Source organism: Cuculus canorus, chromosome 3, assembly GCF_017976375.1.
Source record: "Cuculus canorus isolate bCucCan1 chromosome 3, bCucCan1.pri, whole genome shotgun sequence".
Taxonomy (NCBI): Eukaryota; Metazoa; Chordata; class Aves; order Cuculiformes; family Cuculidae; genus Cuculus; species Cuculus canorus.
Genome location: NC_071403.1, coordinates 101,745,100 through 101,769,370, shown reverse-complemented (window position 1 = coordinate 101,769,370; position 24,271 = coordinate 101,745,100). Strand labels below are relative to the sequence as shown.

Sequence of the window (24,271 nt, the reverse complement as noted above, 5' to 3'; positions counted from 1 at the left end):
TTTCTTAGTCCAGCTGAGAGAGAACCCCACCTCTCATATGCAATACTGAGATGCAATACTGGACCTTATGGTCACCAATACAAGTGAACTCATCAGTGACATTTGGATAGAAGGCAGCCTGGGCTGCAGTGATCATGCACTGGTGGAGTTCAAGGTCCAGAGAGATATGGGATAGGTGAGGAGTATGGTCAGGACACTAAATTTCAGGAAAGCGCACTTCCAGCTCTCCAAGGAATTACTTGGTAGGACCCCCTGGGACGTGGTCCTCCGAGACAAGGGAGTGGAACAGAGCTGAAAAATATTTCAGGAAGCTTTCCACAAGGCTCAATCCCCGTATGTAGAAAATCAGGCAGGAAAGGGAAGAGACTGACATAACTGAGTGGAGGCTTGCTGGTTAAACTAAAAAAGAAGAGGGAACTGCACAGGCAGTGCAAGCAGGGACGGGGAACCTGGGATGTGTATAGAGACGCTGCCTGGTTGTGTAGGGATGAAGTCAGGAAGGCCAAGGTGCAGCTGGAGCTGAACTTGGCAAGGGAAGTAAGGACTAACAAGAAGGGCTTTTACAGGTATGTCAATCAAAAGAGGAAGATCAAAGAGAACGTACCCCCACTGAAGGTTGGAAATTGGGATCATGTATCAACAGATGAGGAGAAGACTGAGGTACTTACTAACATTTTGCCTCAGTCTTCACCAATAACTGCTCTCCTCACCCCTCCTGGGTTAAGGGACAGCAAAATGGTAACCAGGGGGGTAAACCCACTCCCACAGTAGAGAAGGTTCAGGTTCATGAAGACCTGAGGAACCTGCATATATAAGTCAATGGGACCCGATGAGATGCACCCCAGAGTCCTGAGGGAATTGGCAGATATGGTTGCCAAGCCACTCTCCATGATATATGAAAAGTCACAGCAGTCAGGAGAAGTCCCTGGTGACTGAAAGAGGGGGAACATTGTGCCCATTTTTAAAAAGGGTAGAAAAGACAACCTTGAGAACTACCGACCTGTCAGCCTCACCTCTGTGCCTGTGAAGATCATGGACCAGATCCTCCTAGAAACTATGCTAAAGCACACGGAGGACAAGGAGGTGATTAATGGCAGCCACCATGGCTTCACCAGGGGCAAATCCTGTCTGACCAACTTACTAGCTTTCTATAACAGGGTAACCGCAGCAGTGGACATGGGTAAACATACGGATGTGACCTAGCTAGACTTCTGTAAAGCCTTTGACACGGTTCCCCACAACATCCTTCTCTCTAAATTGGACAGATATGGATTTGATGGGTAGACAGTACAGTGCATAAGAAACTGGTTGGATGGTCATATTCAAAGAGTAGTGGTCAATGGCTGAAGGTCCAGATGGAGATCTGTTACGAGTGGTGTCCCTCAGGGGTCCGTACTGGGACCGGTGCTGTTTAATATCTTTATCAATGATATTGACAGTGAGATTGAGTGCACCCTCAGCAAGTTCATGGATGACACCAAGCTGAGTGGTGTAGTTGCCACACTGGAAGGACAGGATGTCATCCACAGATACCTAGACAGACTGAAGAACTGGGCCTGTGAGAACCTCATGAAGTTCAACAAGGCCAAGTGTGAGGTCCTGCACCTGGGTTGGGGTAATCCCCATTTTCAGTACATGATGGGAAATGATGTGATTGAGAGCTGCCCTGCAGAGAAGGACTTGGGGACACTGGTTGATGAGAAGCTCAACATGAGCCGGCAATGTCCGCTCACAGCCAGGATGCCAACTGTATCCTGGGCTGCATCAAAAGAAGCGTGGCCAGAAGGTCGAGGGAGGTGATTCTGCCCCTCTATTCCTCTCTTGTGAGACCTCATCTGGAATACTGTGTCCAGTCCTGGAATCCTCAACGTAAGAAGGATATGGAGCTGTTGGAACGGGTCAAGAGGAGGGCTACCAAGATGTTGGAGGGCTGGAGCACTTTCCATATGAGGACAGGCTGAGAGAGTTGGGCTTGTTCAGCCTGGAGGCGAGAAGGCTCAGAAGAGATCTTATAGTGACCTTCCAGTAACTGAAGGGGGCCTACAGGAAAGCTGGAGAGGGGCTATTCATAAAGGCTGGTGGTGATAGGACAAGGGGCAACAGGTATAAACTGGAGAGGGGCAGATTTAGACTAGACATAAGGAAGAATTTCTTCACCATGAGAGTGGTGAGACACTGGCACATGTTGACAAGGGAAGTTGTGGTGCCCCATCCCTGGAAGTGTTCAAGGCCAGGCTAGATGGGGCCTTGCGCAGCCTGATCTAGTGGGATGTCCCTGCCCATGGCAGGGTGGTTGGAACTAGATGTTCTTTAAGGTCTCTTCCAACCCTAACTATTCTAGGATTCTATGATTCTCCATGAGCAGCACCATGTGGTCTTGTTGGTGTGAGAGAGGCAGAGGTCACATCCCTGGTAGCAGCTATCTGTCTGCAGAGTGATGCAGTGCACTGAGCCAGGAGAACAGACCTGGACAGACTCAGCAGGAGTATCCCTAGGGGAAAGAAAGGCAAGCGGTGTCAAAGCAAGCAACTGCTCCACACACAAAAATACAGGGGTTGCAGAGGGCATGAGCACACTCAACAGAGACTCGCGTAAGTACCTTCAGGGACAGACAGTCCTTCTAGGGAGTGACAAGCAATAGTTGGACAGGGAAGACCCACAGCAGCCACTCTTCCAGTCAAAGAAAGGCAGAGAGGTTCTTCAGCTTGCTGCTCAGAGGCAGCATGGTTGTGATGCTTCAGGAAAGACAGTTCACAGAACACATCGAAAACATGCAGATGTGAATCCTACCCGCAGCTGTTTCCTCCTGGTGCTGATGCAATTTTCTGCCTTTCAAATACACAGTCCCTTAAGAGACCCATCCCTTTCCTTTAATGCAATAATACAAACATCTTCCCAGATCGGGCCACACAAATAGGAATCTCCAAAACCTTACTTTAAGCCAGAGCCTTACTACCAACTGTGATTTCTCTGTGGAAAAAGAGTATGTGTAAAACAAGACTTCTCTCCCTTCTCCACACAATAGCCATGTAAGCAGAGCTGCTGGCATTGACAATTAGGCCAAAGTATATCAAGAACATGAGACCTTGCTCAAAAGATGCAGTGGGCTATGCCAGCAGGATCCTCATCTTGCCCATATAAGCTGTGTAGCCACTATAAGAACTTGACCTAAGAGGAGCACTGGAATAGTGGGAAAGCATGCCCACTCCCCCACCTGGCTTTATGAGGGATGGGGAGGAAGGGACTTGAAACCAGAAAAAGGGGAATGGCAAGCAGGCAATATCAACACGCAAGAGCCATGGGAGAGCAGAAGTATTTCCACCATTGCTTAGTAGTCACGTGCAGGGAATGCATAACAGCATGCAAAGATAATCCTGTAAAGGGCAGGAAGTGCAGCATGGAGAAGCACAGAGGAACATGTTCTGCATCTCACACTTAGCAAGAGAGACTTCCTGCAGCTAATCTGTATTTGGAGCAGAGGGCAGACACTCAGCTCCATGCTGGAAGGACATGAAGCGAGAAGGCAGTGCCAAGCGCAGGCCTGCAGGCTCAGAGAAAAAGCTGTTTCTCACTGCAAGCTTTTCCTCTACAAGCTTAGCACCAGCTTCATGAATGCCACCCTCTCTCTGTTGCAGAGTGCATACACACGTGCATTTCTTTTTCATTCCTCAATTTTTGTTCTTCCTCCTTTTAACCAACTTTCTAGCCAATGCATCAGGACTGCCCCCCAACACACTGCCCTGAACAAGCCAGAAAGCTGCTGACAGGACGAGGGCTGCAGGCAACGAGGTGCCTCCTGAGATAGCCACGCGTAAGGCAGTTCCTGCACACACCAACTCCCCATATGGTTGGCAAGATGAGGAATCCTTCCCAGCAAGAGCCTGATCTGCATGGGGCATAGGAGAGAGGCCAAGGGCTACAGTCTCAGGCAGCAGTCGCTCCTATGAGGAACACAGAACTACCCTGAGAAAGGCTGGCTGCCCCATGTCACAGTTCTTCAAAGCCAGAGCAACAGGACCAGTCACACACCTGTGAAGAACAAAGTGGCAGATTCTTTTTCCCTGTCTGGAAACCTGCATTTTGGTTTCCAGCTCAGTCTGCAAACAAACTCTGAGCTCCCCAGGCTTATTTCCAGAGCTGGGAAGAGCACAAGACAGCTTTACTGAGACCAGACACAGGCAAACCTTCCTTTGACTAACACAGCATCCCAGAGGCCATGACCCATTCAAGACTTCGCTGCCCCCCCTGCAATGCCTCCTGAGCCATCAGACAAGACCTGGGACCCTGCACAGCCAGTTCAGGTGCTAGCAAGCCTGCCCCTTTGCTTCAAGCTCCAAGTGGGGCCTCCACCTCTTTGTGTGAGAGCAGCGTGGAGAACAGGCAGCGGATTGTCACACCAGCCACTTGAGCAGCTGGTTGGGGTTGACAGTTGCCAGAGGGCAGTGCAGGGCTGCTGGGCAAACTCTCTCTGGAGTTATGGAGGTAGGGTAGGAGCAGCCCAAGGGACGGGCCATCAAGGATTGCTCTCTCTCTCTCCTTGGTTACCATCCCTGACAAAGCAGGTGATAAATTAAAAAAGGCTTAACGGTACTGTCATTCAAGGACATGGAAACAATCTCCATTTTCCAAACATCCTCATCATCTTGTCTTGTCTGAGCACCACAAAAGCTCTGGGGAAGATCTGGCCCCAGCCTCCAGCAAACCCTATCGTTCTTGCCTACATTACCCACCACAGAGCTCAGATGCTTTGATATGCAAATCAGCCACAGGATCCATAACCAGTACCGTCTGCAATTAACAGTGCACAGAGTATCCTCCGGCATGAAGCAGGCACCCCACGGCTGCGCAGGCTTCATGTCAGACAGCGCAGGTCCCAGCTGTCTTTCCTGGGAGTGGGAGGTGCCACTCAGGTCCTTAGCATACAGCATCACCCTGGACGCCAGGATGGAAACAGAATGCTTACGGAAAGGATGTGGACCGGGGTTGCACCTCGGTATGCGTTGGGAGGGTGGCAGAGGAGCTGCTGGCAGAATGCTACCGGGCTCCCTGTGACCCAATGCACTCCAGCTACCCTGGGCTCAAGGAAAGCGTTAATAGGAACCCTCAGCACTGCCAGCTCTTGGGCTTTTATCACAAATCTCACTCTACCTGGCATTTCCTACAAGTTTTAGGGCCCAGAATCAAGGGATTTCATGAGGATTTTTTTTTTTAAACATGAAAATTTATCAAAAAAAAACAAAACCCAAGCAAGTTCCCAGCCCTTTTTATTGCTGAAGAAAGCTAAAAAAAAATGACCAAGGATATTTCAGAAGCCCAGAAGAGGAAAAACAAAACCCCAAACAAGAAGCAAAGCACTCTATTTCTCTTTTTTTTGGCTCAACTCACGACTTCAGGATATTTCAGGAGAGTTACACTGCACTCTGGTCAAAGCAGAAGAAAAGGGAGCATTGGAAAGTGTCACAACAATGCCTTCTTGACAAGAAAACCAGCACCCTCAGAAAATACAGTAGTTTCAGTTTCTTCCAAGGTTACCAAAGACAGGTACAGACAAAAATAGAGCAAACTTAGTGCAACAAAACATACTCATTAGCCAAACCAGTGCCTCTTCTCACTCTCCTCAAAAACATCTTCTTTCATGTTTACCTTGCTCCTATGGTATCCAGGTGATGACTGCAGAAAGAGACTTCTCCCCGTGTAAAGACACCACATTTCTACCACTAAAAAGCTCGTGATGAAAAAGGCCTTTCAAAAGTAGGTACCAGCTAATTGCAATCATTAGAAGAAATGTCCTTAATGCTTTTCTATTTCTGGTTTGAATGGAGTCCTCCTGGACTCGGTTATGAGCTGAGTGGTCGGCTTTCCGCTCTCTCAGAAGCATTAAGAGAATAAAAGGCTATCAGGAACCGCACAGCACCGGTGCTTGGAGGTACCGGTCCCTGCAATGCACTTGCAAAGGCTTTGTCCCACGCCGCAGTGGGGCATCTGCAGGACCCTCCAAGAGGCACCTGTGCCATACAACTGTTCATCAGCTTTAAGATGCTCCTGCCCTACAGCCCATGGCTTCCCATGCATGCTTAGTCCAGAAGATGACACGATTGAAGAGGACACTCCCAGAATAACAGACAAAGAGAGGGTGGGGGGCTCCTCATGAACTATGCACTACTAAATTACCCACCCTGAGCCTACACCGATCCACCTTTTGCTTCCAACTCCTGCTGTTGAGGGAGAAGCGAAGGGAGGGAGGTGTACAGAATCCCAAATTCCCCAAACACCTGGTCTTCATCCATCCGAGAGCTATCAAACCTGCTACGGGCACCAGGCTAACTACAGCCACGTCACAAGATTTTTGTCGAGATGCCTCCAGCAGATACCTACATACAGATATCCAGGGTGCACTCTAGGGCAGGAGGAAAAAAAACCCCACATTTTGCCGATTTGGAGGGGCTGGTGATGGAGACAGGAAAAGGACCGCTTGGCTGCGTGACCATAAGCCCTTCCCGATCTCTCCTTGCTCAGGTTCTCCAGGATCAGAGAGGCAGGGCGATACCGGGAACCTGTTCCCATCCCTCCTCCTCGCGGTGCCCGGAGGAGCGATGCGGGGCGGAGGAGGGCAGCGGGCGGCTCTCCAGCTCCGACCCCGCACAAAAGCGGCTTCGGCACCCGCGACGCCGCCCGCGCCCTGCCCGGGGAGGGAGTAGCCCCGAGACACCTCGATTTCTCCACCTAGTCCCGAACCACCCCGTTTTCCTCGCAGCTCCCGGAGTTGAGGGGAGACGGAACACGGGAAGCTCCGCGGCCGCCGCTCCCGGGGGCACCCCCAGCCCAACAACAAGGCATCCCCGCCCCAACAACGCACCCGCTCCCCGCAATGGCCGCAGCGGCGCCGGGCTTGCTCCCCCTTCCTCTCGCCCCCGGGCAGCCAACCCACCCCCTCCCCCCCCGCAGTCGCGCCCGACCCTCGGAGGAACCGCAGCCGGTGGCTTCGCTTACCCGGTGCCAGACGCGGTCGGGCTCCCCCCGGGGCTGCCGCTCCGCTTCGCCCCGCAGGGCCGGGCTGGGCGCTGCGGTACCGCGCTGCGCCGCGCACGAGAGCGAGCCGCGACTGTTCGGCTCCGCTCGGCTCCGTTCGGCTGGGCTGGGCTCGGCCCAGCTCGGCTCCGTTCGGCTGCGCTCGGCTCCGTCCGGCTGGGTTCGGCTGCGCTCGGCCTCGCTCGGCTCCGTCCGGCTGAGCTCGGCTCGGCTCGGGGCGTGGCCTCGGGGGCGTGGCCTCAGCGCAGCAGGGGGAGCGAGCGAGCAGGTGGGGTGCGCGCGCCCTTCGGAGGTTGGGGGCGGGGGGCTGGCGGGGGGCACAGAGGCAGCACCGGGGCGGACACACGAGGCGGTGGAGGAGCTGCAGCAGAGCTGGGCGCTGGCTGGGAGCGGCCGTGCGGCAGCGGTCGCCTCGCCCCTGAGGCGCACCCCGCGCGGGAGCGAGCGGCGACCACCCTGCTTGAGGTTCGACTCTGTTCGGCTGAGCCTCGGCTGGGGGCGTGGCCTCGCTTATGGACGTGGCCTCCCTTCTAAACGTGGCTCGGTTTGGGGGCGTGCCCTCAGTTGGGGCGTGGCCTCGAGCGGGGAGGGGAGCAGCCGTGGCCCCGCCCCTGAGCCTCGCGGTTGAGGCTCGGCCAAGGCTCGGCGCCGCTCAGCTCCGCTCGGCGTGGGGCGTGGCCTGGCCTGGCCTGGGTGGGTGCGGCACTGCGCATGACCGCGGGGCGGCGGGCGGAGGGCGCGCTCCCGTCGGAGGTGCGCGGGGCGCGGGGGGCGCAGCGAGGGCTCCACGAGCGGCGGGAGCGGGGCCAGGCCCGGGGCGGGGCGGCAGCGGGACAGGTCCCGCTGGGTGGGAGCTGAGAGGCCTCCGTGGCCTCCGTGCCGCGGCGTGTGGATCTGGAGGCCTGTGGGCTGATGCCGGCTTCCACCAGAACCTCTGGGGGTGTTCAGTAAGCCGGGTCGATGAGGCGCTCGGGGGCGCGGCTTAGCAGTGGGCAGATAGGGTTGGGCTCGATGATCTCAAGGGTCTTTTCCAACCACGCGATTCCATGAGCCATGTGTGCTCGCAGCCCCGAAGGCCCAGCTGTACCCTGGGCTGCATCAGAAGAATCGCAGCCAGTGGGTGAGGGGAGCGATCCTGCCCTTCTTCTCTGATCTCATGAGACCCCACCTGGAGTATTGTGTCCAGTTGTGGAATCCCCAACATAAGAAGGACATGGAACTATTGGAACAGGTCTAGAGAAGGGCTGCAAAGGTGATCAGAGGGCTGGAGCAGCTCCCGTGCAAGTACAGGCTGAGAGAGTTGGGGTTGTTCAGCCTGGAGAAGAGAAGGCTCCAAGGAGACCTTATAGCGACCTTCAAGTACCTGAAGGGGCTACAAGAAAGCTGGGAAGGAAATCTTTATCAGGGAGTGCAGTGACAGGAGAAGAGGTAATGGTTTTAAGTTGAAAGAGAGAAGATTTAGATTAGATATTAGGAAGCAATTTTTTTACTGTGACGGTGATGAGGCACTGGCACAGATTGCTCAGGGGGGTTGTGGGTGCCCCATCCCTGGAGGTGTTCAAGGCCAGGTCGGATGGGGCCTTGAGCAGCCTGGTCAGGTGGGAGGTGTCCCTGCCCATGACAAGGGAGGTTAGAACTGGATGATCTTTAAGGTCCCTTCCAACCCAACCCATTCCATGATTCTATGGCAGGGGTAGAGTAGGCCAGATGCATGTGGGGCTGCCGTGCTCTCCTGTAGGCCCTGCATCGCCTGGGCTGTCCAGGCCCTCGCTTCACTCTGGTACTGACACTGCTGCCTGTCTGTCCCTTCTAGGGAGCCATTTGTCCCAGGTGTCACTGATGCTTTGGTGCATCAGAAATCAAATGTCTAAACCCTGAGCATGGGTTGCTGCTAAAAAGTCTGAAAAACACTGTCCCTGATGATGGCATGTGAGTTGAGTGGCAGGCAGCACGGCAGATAGCTGTGATATCTTGCAAAATCTGCTGGGATCCTGGCTGTGCGGAGCCTGGATCCTTTGGGTTGCCTGCACACAGGGCACTGCAGATGGGGTGACTGGTAGCATTTTGCTGCTCCGACAGACGGCACTCTCTGCTCCTGCTATGCTCCAGCCTATGCCCAAGCAGTCTGGCCTGGTGAAGGAGGAAAACACTGTTCTGACACTGCACGTGTGTCTTTCTGAGCATTTTTTTGCTTCAGAATTCATGTGCTGCTGGGATTAAGCTTGTGTGGGTATGAGTAGTCATGCAGCAAAGTTGGACCAAAATTCCTGTGTCCTGACAAGCGTGGCATTTACTCGTGTGTCATGGGGACTCAGGAAGTGTGGGTGCTGGTCTATGCTTTGCTAGTTATTCTCCAAAAAACTCCATTGGAGGTCTGATGAGTAAGAGGAGGCAATTTGGGGAAGAAGGCTTCATGACAAGTTTCTTATAAGTGTGAAAGACTTGCTCTGTGTACTAAAAGCAGACAGGCCTTTGTAAAACCAGCACACAGACGCTCATCTGAGCTGTGTTCGCTTGCCTGGTTTGAAAGTTCCCCAAGCTTACCCAGAAAGGCATTTGGAAGGAGAGAAACTGAATTAAGGGAAGTTGTGTGAAAAGTGAGGCTTATTCCTGCAAAGATGCAGGCAGCTCTGTGCAGCCTTATGGCATGAGTGTGCCTTTGTCTCCAGGTTAGGTTTCTCTTAAGCCTGAATTCTTCCTGTATGAGGCATCCTTTTCTGGTGCAGCTTCATCAGGAAGGCCTGGGGCCACTATTGTTCTTTGTTCTGTGAGCAACTAACCTAGGTCAGTGGTTCCTGACTTTTATGGCTTAGCCACAGCTCCTCACCTTCTCTTCCTCGTTCATGTCCTCCTGGCCACAGCTTCCGCCAGCCTGGCATGGTTATTGCTGTCTGGTTTGTGATTGCACCTCTCTGGCTGCCACCTGGTCATTCAAGTCAGGACTGTGAAGAGAATCTGGTTGTGTGGCTTACCATCTATTGTTCTGTTCTGGAGACCTCAGTATTTTTGGAAGTAGTAAATATGCATTCGAGAGGTGATGGCAGCATAAATTATAGGAGTGTGGGTGGTTCTCTGAATTTGTGTGGAATTCCAAAAGGCATGGCCAAAGCACAGGACCTAACTGGGCTTCACCTCCAGCCTCACAGATTGTCCCAGGGCAGAATTAGGTACCTGTTCCACTGTTTCTTTCCTTTGACCTCACAGAGGAAGTTGTCCTCTCTGTGGCTTTATTTTCTGCCAGTGCACTGGTAATAATCCCTCCCTATTTTAGTACAGTGCTGTGAATGTGAATATGTAGAATGGTTTAAGGTGCTCAGATACTAGAACAATAACAGCCATGAGTACATTTGAGTTGGCACTTTGGGATACTTAAAATGTCAAAAATAGGTCTTCTACTAAAGATACTCATCTCTTTTTTTATCTGCCTTTCCTGATTGTGATCTGCAAAATTAGATTAGTGTGTTTTGCTTCAAAATTGTTAACAGATGTACCTGTAATGAGTTTCTGTTGGTAACTTGTATCAATAAATACCCTGTTAATTAGCTAATTCTATTCATGAATGTAATTCGAAAAGACTTAATTCCTCTTTGTGAATCCTGGCCTTTCTGGCTGTCATTAATGTTAAACCAATTATGCCTTGGTAATGAATATCTCGTGTATTTTTAACACACGCAAGCCCTTAATCACGTTGTTTCCTTTATGAGCAGAGCTGTGAATGGATTGAGTCCTGTAGTTCACAGTTGGCTTTTGTAGCTCACCCTGGCAGATGGTCTATAAATAAACCTGCAGTGGCAGAGTAGAGGTTTAGGTATTTGCATCGCATGTATTGTCTTGGATTTATTTCCTGCATTTTAATGATGGATGACAGATGCAGTTCAAATCTTAGCAGTGCCTGGAGCATGTCTGTTTTGGTCTCTCAGAAGAATAAAGGGGATGTTGGCCCCTACTGTTTTACTGTGCAGATCAGGTTACTGTTATTAAAGTGAAGAATACTTTTTCCCTGTTTTATTTTGTATGTTTGACAGCATTTGCTTTGCAACATCCGTTGGTTTTTCCTGAAGCCTGTTTGTGTGGATGAGTTACTAGGAGAAAGGAGGAAAATAAATAGCTGAATGGTAGTGGAACTACAGGTCCCGGGAATATAGGAAGCATTTCCAAAACTTGTGATTAAAAAGGAAGTTATTAGTGGACTGTCAGGTAACAGCACTGCTTAGAAGTATGTTTACTCTAGGATGCAGGCAGGGGAGGAACGGCACCTTGACTGGTGTTCAAGGTAAAAACTTGGTCAGAGCAAGTGCACTGGCCACTTGGGCGTTCCCATGGTTTTGTTAGTAGTGCAGATTCACACAGACCGTTCTTGTGAAGCGCATCAGTACTTCCGTGGGAATGAAAGAGATCTTTTCCTTGTAAAACTCTCCTAGTGTTTCTACAGAGATGTTGTCACGATGTAATTCTGGGTTGGCAGTGAAAGGAGGAGTCCCAGTCTTGCATTTCGCCACATTCCCTTGCACCAGCATTTATGCAGCTGTGGGATCAGTTGGAACAGCCAACTGATCTAGCTGAAAACTGACTAATTTACATGAATGCTAGAGCCAGCATAAGGGAGGTGTTGGAAATGGGTGTTTGGGGGGCCACAGGGCTTCCTTTCTTGGTTCTGTTTGCCCTGATGTTGGTTCAAAGTGAGTATGTAATCCTGTCCTCCTTATCTGGAAGATGCCCTTGCTTTGTATCAGCTCCTTGTGGTGGTCTGCTGCTGTGTTGGCTTGCATTTGATGAAAACATTGTATGTGGCCTGCTTCTGTTGGCTGGCATGAAATTTCCCAGAACTCCTCCATTCAAAAACCACTCAAAATTGCAGCAGGTTTATAACTGGTGAAGAGTTCCTTTGTTCTGCAGCGCTGGAATTTGGTGTCAGTCTATTGCATTAAATGAGGTATGGCTTGAAGGGCCCTCAAGAAGGGAGTGTTTGCAGCAGCAGGTTATTGTGTGCTGAGAGTTATTCAGTGAAATAGAACTTGGGTCATTTTAGTGAATATTTGATTAACAGACTCCTCCTCCCTTTCTGAATCTTACTCTGAACTCAGTCTGAGGTCTGTGCTAACTTTGAGAAGTGGAGAGGAGCAAAGCATCTCTACTATTCTGGTTTTAAGTAATTACTCGCTCTAACCATGAGACAACCAATGCTAGAATTTAGGGGCAGCAGAGCAGGAGCTGGGAGAGATGTTACTCTGCACAGTTCTTTATCATTGCTTTGGCAAAGCTACATCTGGTCTATGTTATATCAATAGTTGTCTTTGTGTTGGGCCTTTCATTTTTGGGTAGTGTCTGTTTAAATACTGCTCTTGCTTACCATGAGCAACCTGAAATTAATCCTGGTTGAGTAGGAGATTGGACTAGATGACCTCCAAAAGTCCGTTCCAAGATAATTCCTTGGACAGGAGCGTATTAGCCACTAAGTACTAAGCAGCAGTGGTGTTTTGCCTGTCCAGGGTATTGCAGAGTGCACTCCTGTATCGGTTGGGCAATACCAAAGGCAGACTTAAAAGAATTCCTGCAGGTTTTTCTGTGCTTAAGGGTTATGGTGGTATTCTTCCCATATACCTCCAAGCACTGAAACCTGCCTATCAGAGACAACCCTGGGAAGGCCACCTTCAGAAGCAGACTTGGATCATGTGTTGTTTAGCCTTGAGAAGAGGAGGCTGAGGGGAGACCTTATTGCTCTCTACAACTACCTGAAAGGAGGTGGCCTCTTCTCCCAAGTGACAGGAGACAAGACAAGGGGGAATGGCCTCAAGCTCCGCCAGGGGAGGTTCAGGCTTGACATCAGGAAAAAATTTTTCATGGAAAGGGTCATTGGGCACTGGAACAGGCTGCCCAGGGAGGGGGTTGAGTCACCTTCCCTGGAGGTGTTTAAGGGACGGGTGGATGAGGTGCTGAGCAGCATGGTTTAGGGAGTGTTAGGAATGGTTGGACTTGATCCAGTGGGTCCTTTCCAACCTAGTGATTCTATGATTCTTATACCTATGCTAAGTGCAGCCTCCTCTGAGCCTTTTTGAGGCCTTTTGGTGTGAGGCAACATGGGCACTGGAAAGGTAATGCCAGTGGCTTTCATTGCTTTATAGCGTCTCTTCAACCTTGGCATCAACTTGTAGCATTCGTGTGGCAGCACCCAGTGTGGTGGAGTGAATGACTTTTATGCTTTTGGGAGTTTAGTAATTAGCTGCTCCAGAGAGGGCAGAGGAGATCAAATGCCCTGTTTGAAGCCGCAAAGGGAGCAAGTTGGAACTGAGTCTGTTTGAGGGGCACCTGGAAACATACCCAAGCTGTTGGCCGTTTGTTTCTAGAAGGGAAGCTGGCATGTTACAATAGCTGAAGATGTGATTCACTCTTTGTGAACCCACTTGCGCCCTTGCATGCTGTACTCCATGCCACAGATGCATTTTTCTCTTCCCTCTACCCTGAGCCTTCCTGCTAACTGGAAGTATCCTCACTGTCTACTCGGTTCCTAACAGGATGCTTCATACCAAATAATCAATCATGCAAAGTTTCGTAGCTTGTGACGCATCTTAGTGTGCCACAGGATAATTTTTAGCAAAGAAGGGGGTACTGAGTCATCTAGAAAAATAAACAGTCCTTGGACACTTAACTCTGATGATGCTTCTGCCAGTAGTTTTGCAACTTCAAACCTTCACTGCTGCCACAGGGTAGAGAACAAATGGTGACTCCTCCCAGGAGTGGGGAGTGAGTTCAGAGTTTAGGCAGCGCTTTCAGACTCTGACGTGTGGCCTTAAGCACATCTAGCTGTGCTGGTCCTGATGTATGCCTGTGTCTGCCCTGGCACAAGCCAGCAGACCTGTGCTGTTGATCTTGTGTAGTTGTGAGGATGAGCAGGCTCATCCTCTCTTGCCACCAAGGCCACTATGCCTGCTAGGGAAATAGAGGTGGACTCCCCAGGAAGCATCCATCAAAGTCAACAAAGAGGCTAACTTGCTGCTGCTGCTTGTTTGGATCTTCTGGAGGCCTTGGTGTGATTCTGGAGGGCATACAAGCAATATTATCCACCAGGTTTGAGTTTCACACAGGGAAACAGTACAGCCAAGTGCTGAACAGGACACAGGTTGTCCTCCCTACCAGCATGGGGTGGGAACTTAGAGCAGGGCAACATGGTTGAACTTGCTTAGAAATCCTAGTAGCAGCAGCAGCAGCAAGGCCCAAATAATTAGACCTTGACTGCCAGCAGCACTGTAAATGTCACAGGGCCTTGCTTTTGTTAGGATCACCCAGCTAGGTGAGGAGCTGTGGCAAGAGCACAGCCTTCTTGGAATCTCATTTCAGAGAGGGGACTGCAGGCGAGCTCTGAAGTGAAGCTCTGAACTCATTTGGAGATCTTCTACTCCCCTGAAAAGTGGCTTTGTTTAGCAAATAAATGTAAGCTTTGCTGTTGCTAATCCCTTCCAAACCTGCCTGAATGACAGGCAAGGTGTTTTGCCTAGTATGGTCTGCTTTGCCTAGGGAGTGCTGCTACAAAATTGCCGTGGTGCACACCTCCGGTGCTTCTCATCTTGCTCTGTGTAGCAACTGCAAACCCTAAAAATACCTATGTCCCTAAGTAAGCAAACAGACCGGGAAAAATAAAAACAATAAAGAGAGAGTGAAGATTTAGCCTGGGCTTTACTTGGTTGTAATAAGGACAGCTGTGGCATCATCTGCTGGAAGGCTCTCTGGGTAGTTTTTTCTCCCTAGGGAAGTTAGGTCAGCTTTGTTTTTAAAATAAAAGTTAAGAAAGTGGCTTTACAGTGTACTGCCACAGTTTGGCCCTAAGGCCTTCAAAACCGGCAAAGGAAGATAAGAGGTCAATGCATTATTAGTGTTTACTTTAGAAAGGAGAGAAGCGGAGCACATGTTGGTTATGCTGCCAAGGTCTAAGGAGGCAGTGTCACACAGTGGTAGTTGCAGTCAGATGGAAAGACTTAGCTCTACTTGAGCTGTCCTGACTCTAGGTCCATATTGTTTTCTCCTTTCACTTGGATCTGCCAGCATAGCTGCCAGGGTCATCACTCCCTAATCAATGTCTGGCAAAATGATCTGGGTTCAGATAAGCCTTTGCGATTGCGCATGTGAGCTGGTTCTCATCAGTCTGACAGAATGAGGTTAGGGAACAGCCACGGATGAAGTCAGGGGAGAGGGTGTGGTGAACGCAGTCAGAAGTTACCCTTGTAACCCAGATCTGCTGCAGTCTGGGTCATGTTTCAGTTTGGTTTGAGCACCCACCATAAAGTTACAGGGAACTGTTTCATCTGGGCAGCTGTAAAAGGGCGAGATTGGCAGAGTGATTCTGGTCTCTAAACACAGGCTGTTGAACACCTTGTATATGCTAAGGGGTTGAGCTTTGTCTTGATTCTTGTCTGGCAAATTGTTCCTTGAAGCCCTGATGCCAGTCTACATAGAATCTGTGGCTTTTTGCTTGCTTTTATTGGTAACATTGGTAACTTTTACAAGTAACTATGGTAGCTTTTACTGGTCTTTGTGACCTCTAAATTCATTAACATCCAGAATGCTCAAACATGCTTGTTACGTGGTTCACAGGGCACACAGAAGAGCTCTTACCTCTGTGTGCAAGAGACTGAAATGCTGCGATACTGAATCCAGCTTTATAGTATACCCATCTGAATTATACTGTCTGCTGAATTCTGGCAGGAGTTGTTGATCTGCTTTGTATTGTGTTGTGGATGCTGCTAGCCCTCTGTGTGCTGTGGATTGCAGCATCTAAAGAGGTGCTAAGACTCCAGTGTGTGCTTCACAGAAGGAAGAGAAGTTAAACAAATTTTGTCCATAATTCTCTTGTTTCTTATGCAGGGCGAGTTACCAGAATCCAAATGGCTTTCTTGAATAGGCAATTTGGTTTATCCTTAACCCATCTAAGCAGCAAAGTGACCCAGCGACACTTCAGGTAATTTTTGAATCTTGGTTTTGCTTTTGTTTTGGTATTTTTGGGGAAAATTTCCTGTTTGGAAGAGATGCTGTTAAGTAGGTCAAGCATAAGATGCAGTATTTCTAATTTAAAAAGTATAATATAATAAAATAAAATCTCATAGTTGTTTCTTCATAGGTTGTAAAGGGAGCCCAAACAAAATGACAGATTCGGTTCCTAAATGTGGTCTGAACTCTGCATGTTGCATGCTTGTATGGAGGCTTTTAGGCTTTTGAGGGTGATGCAAGGGCCTGCAAGCAGAAGTTGAAACTGCTTATGTTTCTTAGCCATGTCCAGAACTGCAACAGCCAGCCCTTGCTGATGTAAAGCCAATTGCAAGTTTAAAATGATCCAGAGTTTATAATTTCAGATATTTAGAACAAGAGTAACCTGAAAAACTATGGCCTTGTAGTGTAACAGTATCCATTTTATTTTTCTTTAGGTCCTTGTTACAGGCTCAAAGCATTTAAAGCTTCTAAAATTTATGGACCTCCTGTTTTACAATACCTTGCACAAATCTTAGAGTGTAATCCCACAGTACACTTGGTGCAGGCATGGGGAATCTCTAGCATAAAGCTCCCTGAATGGTCAGGGCTTCAGGTTATAGGGTGAGAATAGTCATTCCCATGACTGTGGTCTAGAGAGGGGATTAAGATGATGTTCAGGGCTAGGTTGTGTGATAGTCCCAGGAGCTATCTCGAGGAGGTGTCTTACTGGCTTTCTCTGTGAATGGGCTGCATGAGATCATTTGCCTATGAACATTTAAAGGATATATACACATTGACAGCAAGAGGGAGACCAAGTCCACAGAGGTGAGCAATGCTGCTGCAGGACATCAGCAGTCTTAATGGTGAAACCTTTGTGGTGGGCCTGCTTTCAATGTGGTGGAGTTTTGCTCCAAGAGTGTGGCAGGAATGAAGGAGGGGAAAGAAAAAGTCCTCCTTGTGCAGTTACTCTTGTTTAGTGGTAGCTGGGCAATCACACTTATAGTTATTTGCTACTACTGCATTGTGGCCTTGGTCCCACCTAGGTTTCCCCTTTTCTTTCCTGTGGCAGCACTCCTGTCCCTTTCCTGCTTGCTCCCACCTGCCTTCCCTGCTGTGCAGCCACAGCCTGGCAAGCAGAGGATAGACAGTGTGCTATATGACTGTCCTGCAAGGGAAGGGGGTGGGAGAGGGTGGCTACTTGCAGAGGTGACTTCAGAGAGAGAAGAGAGGTGCCTGGCTGTACGGGAAGGCTAGGGTAGGCCTCAGCTGTGGGAAACAAATCTTGAAAGGTAGCATTGGACCTCTGGAGCGGGTAAGGTAATGCAGTCTGACTCAGACGGCCTTCGTTTACTGCATTTAAAAATGTCTGCTTCAGCTGATGTTCATCCACACTATTTTTTGATATGCAGGGTATGGCTTGCTGTTATAGTCAGCATTGCAGGTGCAGGTCCTTCGTCTTCAAGAAGGGCTGAGGGTCCCATTGGCCTTTATTTACTTTACGCACTTCTGCTCTGCAAAACAAGGCGAACAGTTAGGTTGATACCTGTCTATTTCAGTAGTTCATCTAACAGAAGCTGGGCTTTCCTGCAGCTCTCAGGCCAGCACGTTTCTAATACCTTACTGCAAACCAGTTGTTTAGCAGTAGAAAGGATCTTCCTGCCCTTCTGATCATCTGGTTTTGGGTGTCCTTTGGAGAGAAGCAGCAAATCACTTGAATTTGAGCTCACTGGATAGAAGAATAACTGTTCCTACTAGGGAGGTTGAATTATTTCTCCCTTTATTCCTGCTATTCCCAAGCATATTCAGAATCTGAATAGCAACAAAATTTCATGCAGTTTATTTCTGTTGTTTCTTACTCTTGATAATCCCACAGAACAAACAGATATGGAAGAGACTGGTATCTCTCTGGGTTCCTCCCACATGGGGAAGGTAATGATCTGTTAGATTCTAGTTGGTGGCAGCTTACGACAGCCACAGCAGGACCTCAGAGGTCTCACTGAGAGCAGAATAAGATGGGAGACCCTCATAGACTTCACTGAAAAGAAGATTGGTCAGAAAAGTCCTTATTTCTGGGACTTTGTACAAGATTGAAAGAATCTGACTTGAGTCTTAGCTTCCTGCAGGCTGTTTGTAACAGAAGCAAGCGCTTTTTTTCCTTGTAAATTGAAGTTGAATGGGAATCATCTGCAGTTGCTAAAAAGCCCAGTAAATGCAATTCTCACCATCTTTTAGTCGGGTTTCAGAGTAGAACGGTTGTTTTATATTTGACTTTTAGTGAAGAGTGTGCAAAGCATCCAGCTTTCAAAGAGTGCATTGAATGCAGTCAATGTGTTACCCATATGGTATGTACTTATTGCTGGCACCTTCCGAGTGATTTGTGTAATGACAAGATCCTGTGCTGGGTTTGCCCTTGTTCCCGAGGGATTATTAAGGAGATCTGTCTCATTCTTTCCTGTTTTTTGCTAGTGTCACTGGAACATGTGGAGCAATTCAGAAACTCACCCGTGTGCGAGTGGTGGACAACAGCACCTTGGGGAACACACCGTACCACCGGCCACCAAAATGTATCCACGTGTATAACAAGAGTGGAGTTGGCAAAGTAGGAGATACAATCCTGCTGGCTATCAAAGGAGAAAAGAAGAAGGCTTTGATCGTAGGGCAGAAAATGCCTGGCCCCACCATGACACCTAAATTTGATTCCAACAATGTGGTACTCATAGAAGATAATGGAAATCCAGTAGGGACTAGAATAAAAACACCAATACCCTATATCCTGCGACAGAGAGAAGGACAGTTTTCCAAAGTATTGGCCATTGCCCGCAACTTTGTGTGAAGGCTGAGAAAGGTTTCTGACAATCCCATTTATATCCTTTCATACAGTAGTAGGAAATGGTGAAACATGAAAAAGTTGAGGTTCATCAAGTCTCTCTTCCTGTTTAAGAATTACAAAGAACTAGTTTAAATATTGAAATACATTGTTTTTCTCCAAAATAGAAGTTCTGTGAAACAAATCAACCCTGCAGTGTGTTGAGGAAATGGTCCTTCACTCTTACTGCTCCAGTGGCGTTCATTTGGTCTCTAATCATTAAAATGAGAATGTGAAAATCCTTCTTGTTTTGTATTGCTTATGCTCTTTTTTCTCCTGTTCCTGCCTTTCCCAAGATCACTGGAGTAAGACGCAAAGCACAGTCCCTGACGCGGTGACACTACAAAATGGATTCATGTGTAATAGAGTAGGAGAGATATATAATGAACTGTTGGTGCCTTGGGCACATGCAATAAAAGGATTAGCTTCTGTGTGTTTGTCTAAAAAAAGTCTTCAGGACAAACTAGAATTGAAAGAGCATGATGGCCTACAACTTTGGTGGTGTGTAGTTCAACAGGATATGCCAGAGATAGGGAAACAGAGATAGGAACGGGAAGTGAATGGCGTAGGTTTGAGACACAGCCTATGCTCTTCAGCTGACCCACCTCATGATATTGCATTCTCTGAGTAATGGAAGCACTGGGTTCAGATTGTAAGGTCCACAGAAAGAAGCTTCCTTTTGGACTGCTTTTCAGGACTGTCAGACATTATCTGTGATGTTAGTTGGGGATACCAGTGCTTCCTATACTTGGGCACAGTAGTTCGCAAGTGCTGCTGTATTGCTTTCAGGGCTGGCTGTGGTCCAGAAGCCAAACAGCTGCCTTTACATGGAGGAGAGCAGGAAAACTTGGTGCTCGTGGTAGGTAAGGGACATCAAGGCAGAGCGCTCCCACAAATAACAGTGCTGGGGAAGAGGGTAAAGGTGAGGCAGCCGGTGGGAGTCTGGCCAGCTTCAGGTCCCTGAGCTGACTCCTCTCATGGCAGGTGGCAGTGACAGCTGGCTATGCCTTGTCCCACTTCCCTGTTGTGCTGGGAAAGCTCCCTGCATTGCCCCTGTGTGAAACTCTGAGGACTGCAGTGCTGAGCTGCACCACATTTAATCAGGTATATCTGACCCATGCTTCTCACTGTGGTGTCCATGTTGCCTGTGGAAAAGGTGAGCCCTGAATCCCTTTGTACTCCATCATTCTAGGTAGTGCAGTTGTGATACTTCAAATTTAAGTTCGGTCTCAACCTTTAAGTAACAACACTGTTCCCCTTATTAAAGCTTCCCTGTGAACTGCAGAGGCTCAAGACTCTGTGTTGCCCAGTTCAGTGGGAAAGCAGAATCGACTGCTGCTGGCAACACATCCCTTGCTGATGTTCATGAGTCAGTGAATACTGTGCCTCCTACTGTGAATCCTGAACCCCCTGGGTGTTGCCTTGAAGTACTCAGCCTGCTTGGTTCATAGGTTTCGTAGCCCGCTGGCAGAGCTGCAGAGCGGATGCTTGCCTGGCTGATGTCAGTCTTTCCAGCCTGTTCAAGTGCAGTTGACTTCCAGGAGGAACTTTCCATGCTCTGGAGTGATGTTTATGCCACTTTGCTAAGCAGAATGGTGAACAAATTGTGTGCTGGTGAGTATGACTGACCTCTATTCCTCAGATGGGGTTTGCCTTCATGTCCCAGGGACGAGGTACAGCCTGACTGCTTGGGCATTGTTCACTGCCTTTTTTTTCCCCCTGTTGAATTTGTTCATGGATCAGCGTGGGGTACTCGCTTTTGCCCAGGGAGGTGATTGAGTCTCAATCCCTGGAGGTATTTAAAAGACAGGCAGACGAGGTGCTCAGAGATATGGTTTAGTAGTGGTTGGACTCGGTGATCTCAAAGGTCTTTTCCAACCAAACGATTCTGTGATTCTCTTTTTTTGCGGGATGAGCGCTCTTTTACCAGCGGCTTCCCAGCCCTTCGGCGATGCCGGGTGCCAACCCTCCGGGCACCCCGCTGCCTGGAGCGGGGTTGCTGGAGCGGCTCTGCCCCACTCCGGGGGTGCTGCTCGGCCTCCTCCGGCGAGCAGCACGGGCCCCCTAGCGGCTCCCTGCCGCCGCCCGCATCCCGCATCCCAGAGCCGAGCCGGGGCTGGGAGCGTAGGACCAGCTTGGCTTTGCTCAAGGTCAAGGGGCTTTTGCGAGTGCTGGGTGCAGGGATGCAGATCTATCCGAGTTCGACTGAGGGGTGGGAAAATCAGCATCGTGCCCTGCCATAAGCAGAGAAATCTTCACAGCCCAATTTAGGTGTGGTTTTTAGTATAGCTTTTTCAGACCTCATCCCAGGCTGAAATATTTCCAGTAAAAAAGGGTGTATGCTTTTATGTGTAGTTATGGAAAGTGTTTATGCCACTTGACAGCTCCGTGCTCTTCCTTTGCAAAACCTTCTGCAGCCTTTGAAAGTCCCCAACCCTGATAAACACATAAATAAATACTTATATATTTTTCTCTAAACAGATCATAAGCCACTTGATGGGTCTGTCCTGCCCCTCCTGTGGACAGAAGGAGCTCAGAATTCCTTAATGTAAATCCTTTAGAGAACAGAAGAGGAAGATGGGTTTCACTAACACAGGGCCAGAAAACATACTTTCAGATGTCACTTGTGGGTTACCTCATTTCTACAAAAAGGCTGTTGGCGTAGTGGAATTGTGAGGTTTTTGCTTGGCAACCACTCCAGCCTTGAAGTGTCTCCCAGTAGGACCTGCAGGCCTGCAAACAATCCTTGTTTTTCTTGTCCTGATCATAAGGGCTATGAGCCCCTCATGGGATGCACAGACCCTGCTGTTTGGATATTAAATATTTCACAGAATATTTGCTAATAACTTTCCAGCATTTTGCTGGGGAAGAGGTCGTGGGGAGAGAGCACAAGAGGAAGCGGGCAAGACAATGCAGCGTACTTGAGATTAAAATGTGAAGCGATGCTTTATTTCTAAGTAAACTGATATGTGGAACTAAATCCTTAACCTCAAAGCTTAATAAGCAGACATGCAGACAGCTAAGCTAAGCATATCCCGTAGAGTGTCTCCTGCAGCTTTTACCCGACATTCCCTAATGAGGAACGTGGCCTCAGCAGAAATCCCTGGCCCACGGTGACAGCTCCATGCTTGGCAAATTCCAGGTGCTGTCTGTAGCAGCATCTCCCTGAGGTGAAAGTGCCTGGCTTGGAGTGAGCACTTAGCTGGCTCCCACTCATCCTACTGAATTCAGCCCTGCCATGGCTGCAGGATGGTCAGATCCTGACTGCCCCGCCCCAGCGCTGCTCCAGTGGTGGAGCCCACAATGACAGGAGCAGACGGATGACATCCCACCAGCAGCTCAAGCTGATGTAGGTTCTCTGGGCTCTCTCTCTCTTCTTTCAAGCAGGCCCTGTATTCCAGGTCCTCTCTTTTGTTTCAGCACAGGGGATGGTACCTCCAGGCTGGTCCCCACTCTACTCTGGATGTGCCTTCTGACTAATGAGGCAGTGGTGTCCTGGGAGTGGCTGCTGGGTTTCCTGGGCTCTGGCTTGTGGCATCCTTCTTTGGGTCCATCTGAGACTGAGCTCTCACCAGATGGAGGGCTTCTACTTGTGCATCCATCCTGCTAGGAAATCGGCTGTGATTTCCCATGTGGGTAGTAATGCTCGCAGGTTTTTTACTTGAAGGATAGCTGTAGACCAGTGGGATGATACCTTCAGAGGAGTGAATCAAAACCAAAATACCACCTTCCTCAGCTGCTGCCAGGAGGTCATTCTCTGCTCTGCTCTCTATTTATGTTTATTATTCTGCCATTAACATGGTTTTATATGGTAAATGGGAAAATTTCCCATCATGAGACAGTGCTTAGGTGGAATTCTCTCATCTACTCTGCAGCCTCTCAGGGAGCTGCCAGCACCACTGCAGAGGAAAGGGGAAGCCAAAGGCAGAGTCTTCCCAGGATCTTCATGCCCCATTACAAATGCACCTCCCTGGTCAGCTCCAGCTGGGTCCTTGGCTTATTGTCTATTCCTGTGTGTTTGGTTATGGGAATTTTGCATCAGATAAAGCTCCCAAGAGGGTGCCTATCCCCCTGCTGATGTTGGGAACTCCGTGCCCAGACATTTTCAATGGGAGTTGGGAGAGAGGAGTCTTTTTCTAGGGCATCAATGAAGGTAGGGAGAGATGGCTTTTGTGGAGATGCTTGTCCAGAAAAGACAGACGACAGGACTTTCTGGTGAGGGCCAGGGTCTGGAAAGAGACAAGCAAGCACTGAGGATTAGCTGGCCGTGAGAAGGGGTGTCCCCGAAAGGAAGCAGGCGAGACAGATTATCGTGCAGGGATGCAGTGGGGAGCTGATGTCTTCCATCTGCTTGGAGACCGAGGCTGGGAGACAGGCGGCCCTGTCTTGTGGCCCTGTGCCAGCAGGATGGATGGACTGCAGAGCTGGGGGAGGCAGCTAGTGACTTTGAGGGCTGGGAAGAGGGGGAGATGGCCAAACTGAACAGGGCGCAATGCCGCCAGAGACCAGAGTTCGGTCCAAAGCAAGCACTGCTTGGTTGGTGAGGGTGATGGAGGTAAGCTGCACATCCCAGAGCGTGAGGCTAGATGGCAATGTGGGCGTGATGGTGTGCCTGGCAGACTGTCCCCACGGGCCCCCGCACTGCTCGGAGGGCCCCTAAGCCTGACTGACACGCCAGAGCTGAAATCTCCCTCTGTCAGCACGTTCCCCAGCTGCCGGCCCGCAGCAGGGCAGCGAAGCCATGGCTGGTGAGGAGGAGGATGGAGACTTTGAAGTGACCAAGCTCAACCTGGTCCCTTGGGGAAGGACCTGCCAAGAGCCAGGGAGCTCTGACCAGGGCTGAGCCCTCTTCTCCACAGACGGATGCTGAGTGGCCTGCAGGGGCAGGATCACATCCAGACCTTGTTCGGTTTTGGTGAGGGCGAGCTGGGCAAGGGAAATCGGTGGAAAGATGGGTCTGTGAGTGGTGCTGTGACTCCTACAGGGTTGGCATTATAGCTGCTCATGGTGGGGAGTGTAGGGACAAGATGCCCTGCCCAGCAGTGGGATGCTGGCTCGTGGATGGCAGGGGGGCCCCAAAGCAGGGGGGAAGGAGTGGGCAGCGACAAGGTGCAACCCAGCTCTCTTGGGAAGCCTTCAGCTGAGCCGCTCTCATGATGCAAAACATCCCCTCAAAATGCACTGAAGCCCCCCACTGCATCCTTTCACCAAGAAGCAGGTGACAAATCACCTTCCCTGAGGGACAGGCTTGGCAAGCCTCAGGTTATGAGCGGGTTTTGCAGCCTGAGCAGTGTTATCCACCCAGCTGCTGGCAGGGAGGTGGCAGGAGGACCCTGCTGAGCCCTTCTGATGAGGGTTGTAATTTTTTTTGGCTGTCTTCTTCTCTTCTGGATCTGGCTGTGCTCTTTAGGATCTGCA

General features: G+C 49.7%; 2 protein-coding genes across 3 annotated transcripts in view; one reads left to right on the top strand and one right to left on the bottom strand.

Moving 5' to 3' along the window:
* TMEM63B (transmembrane protein 63B) overlaps positions 1–7,253 on the bottom strand; it is a 51,069-nt gene extending 43,816 nt beyond the window's left edge. For both annotated transcript variants that reach the window (XM_054061645.1, XM_054061647.1), the window contains exon 1: positions 6,991–7,253. The gene's annotated coding sequence lies outside the window, so the exon portion shown is untranslated. The remainder of the gene's footprint in view (positions 1–6,990) is intronic.
* A 273-nt stretch (positions 7,254–7,526) lies between these two features.
* Positions 7,527–19,094, top strand: MRPL14 (mitochondrial ribosomal protein L14). Its single transcript, XM_054061648.1, has 3 exons — positions 7,527–7,722; positions 15,886–15,979; positions 18,454–19,094. Exons 1-3 carry the CDS (start codon positions 7,542–7,544, stop codon positions 18,818–18,820), a joined length of 642 nt encoding a protein of 213 aa, XP_053917623.1. The 5' UTR covers positions 7,527–7,541; the 3' UTR covers positions 18,821–19,094.
* Positions 19,095–24,271: the final 5,177 nt, after the last annotated feature.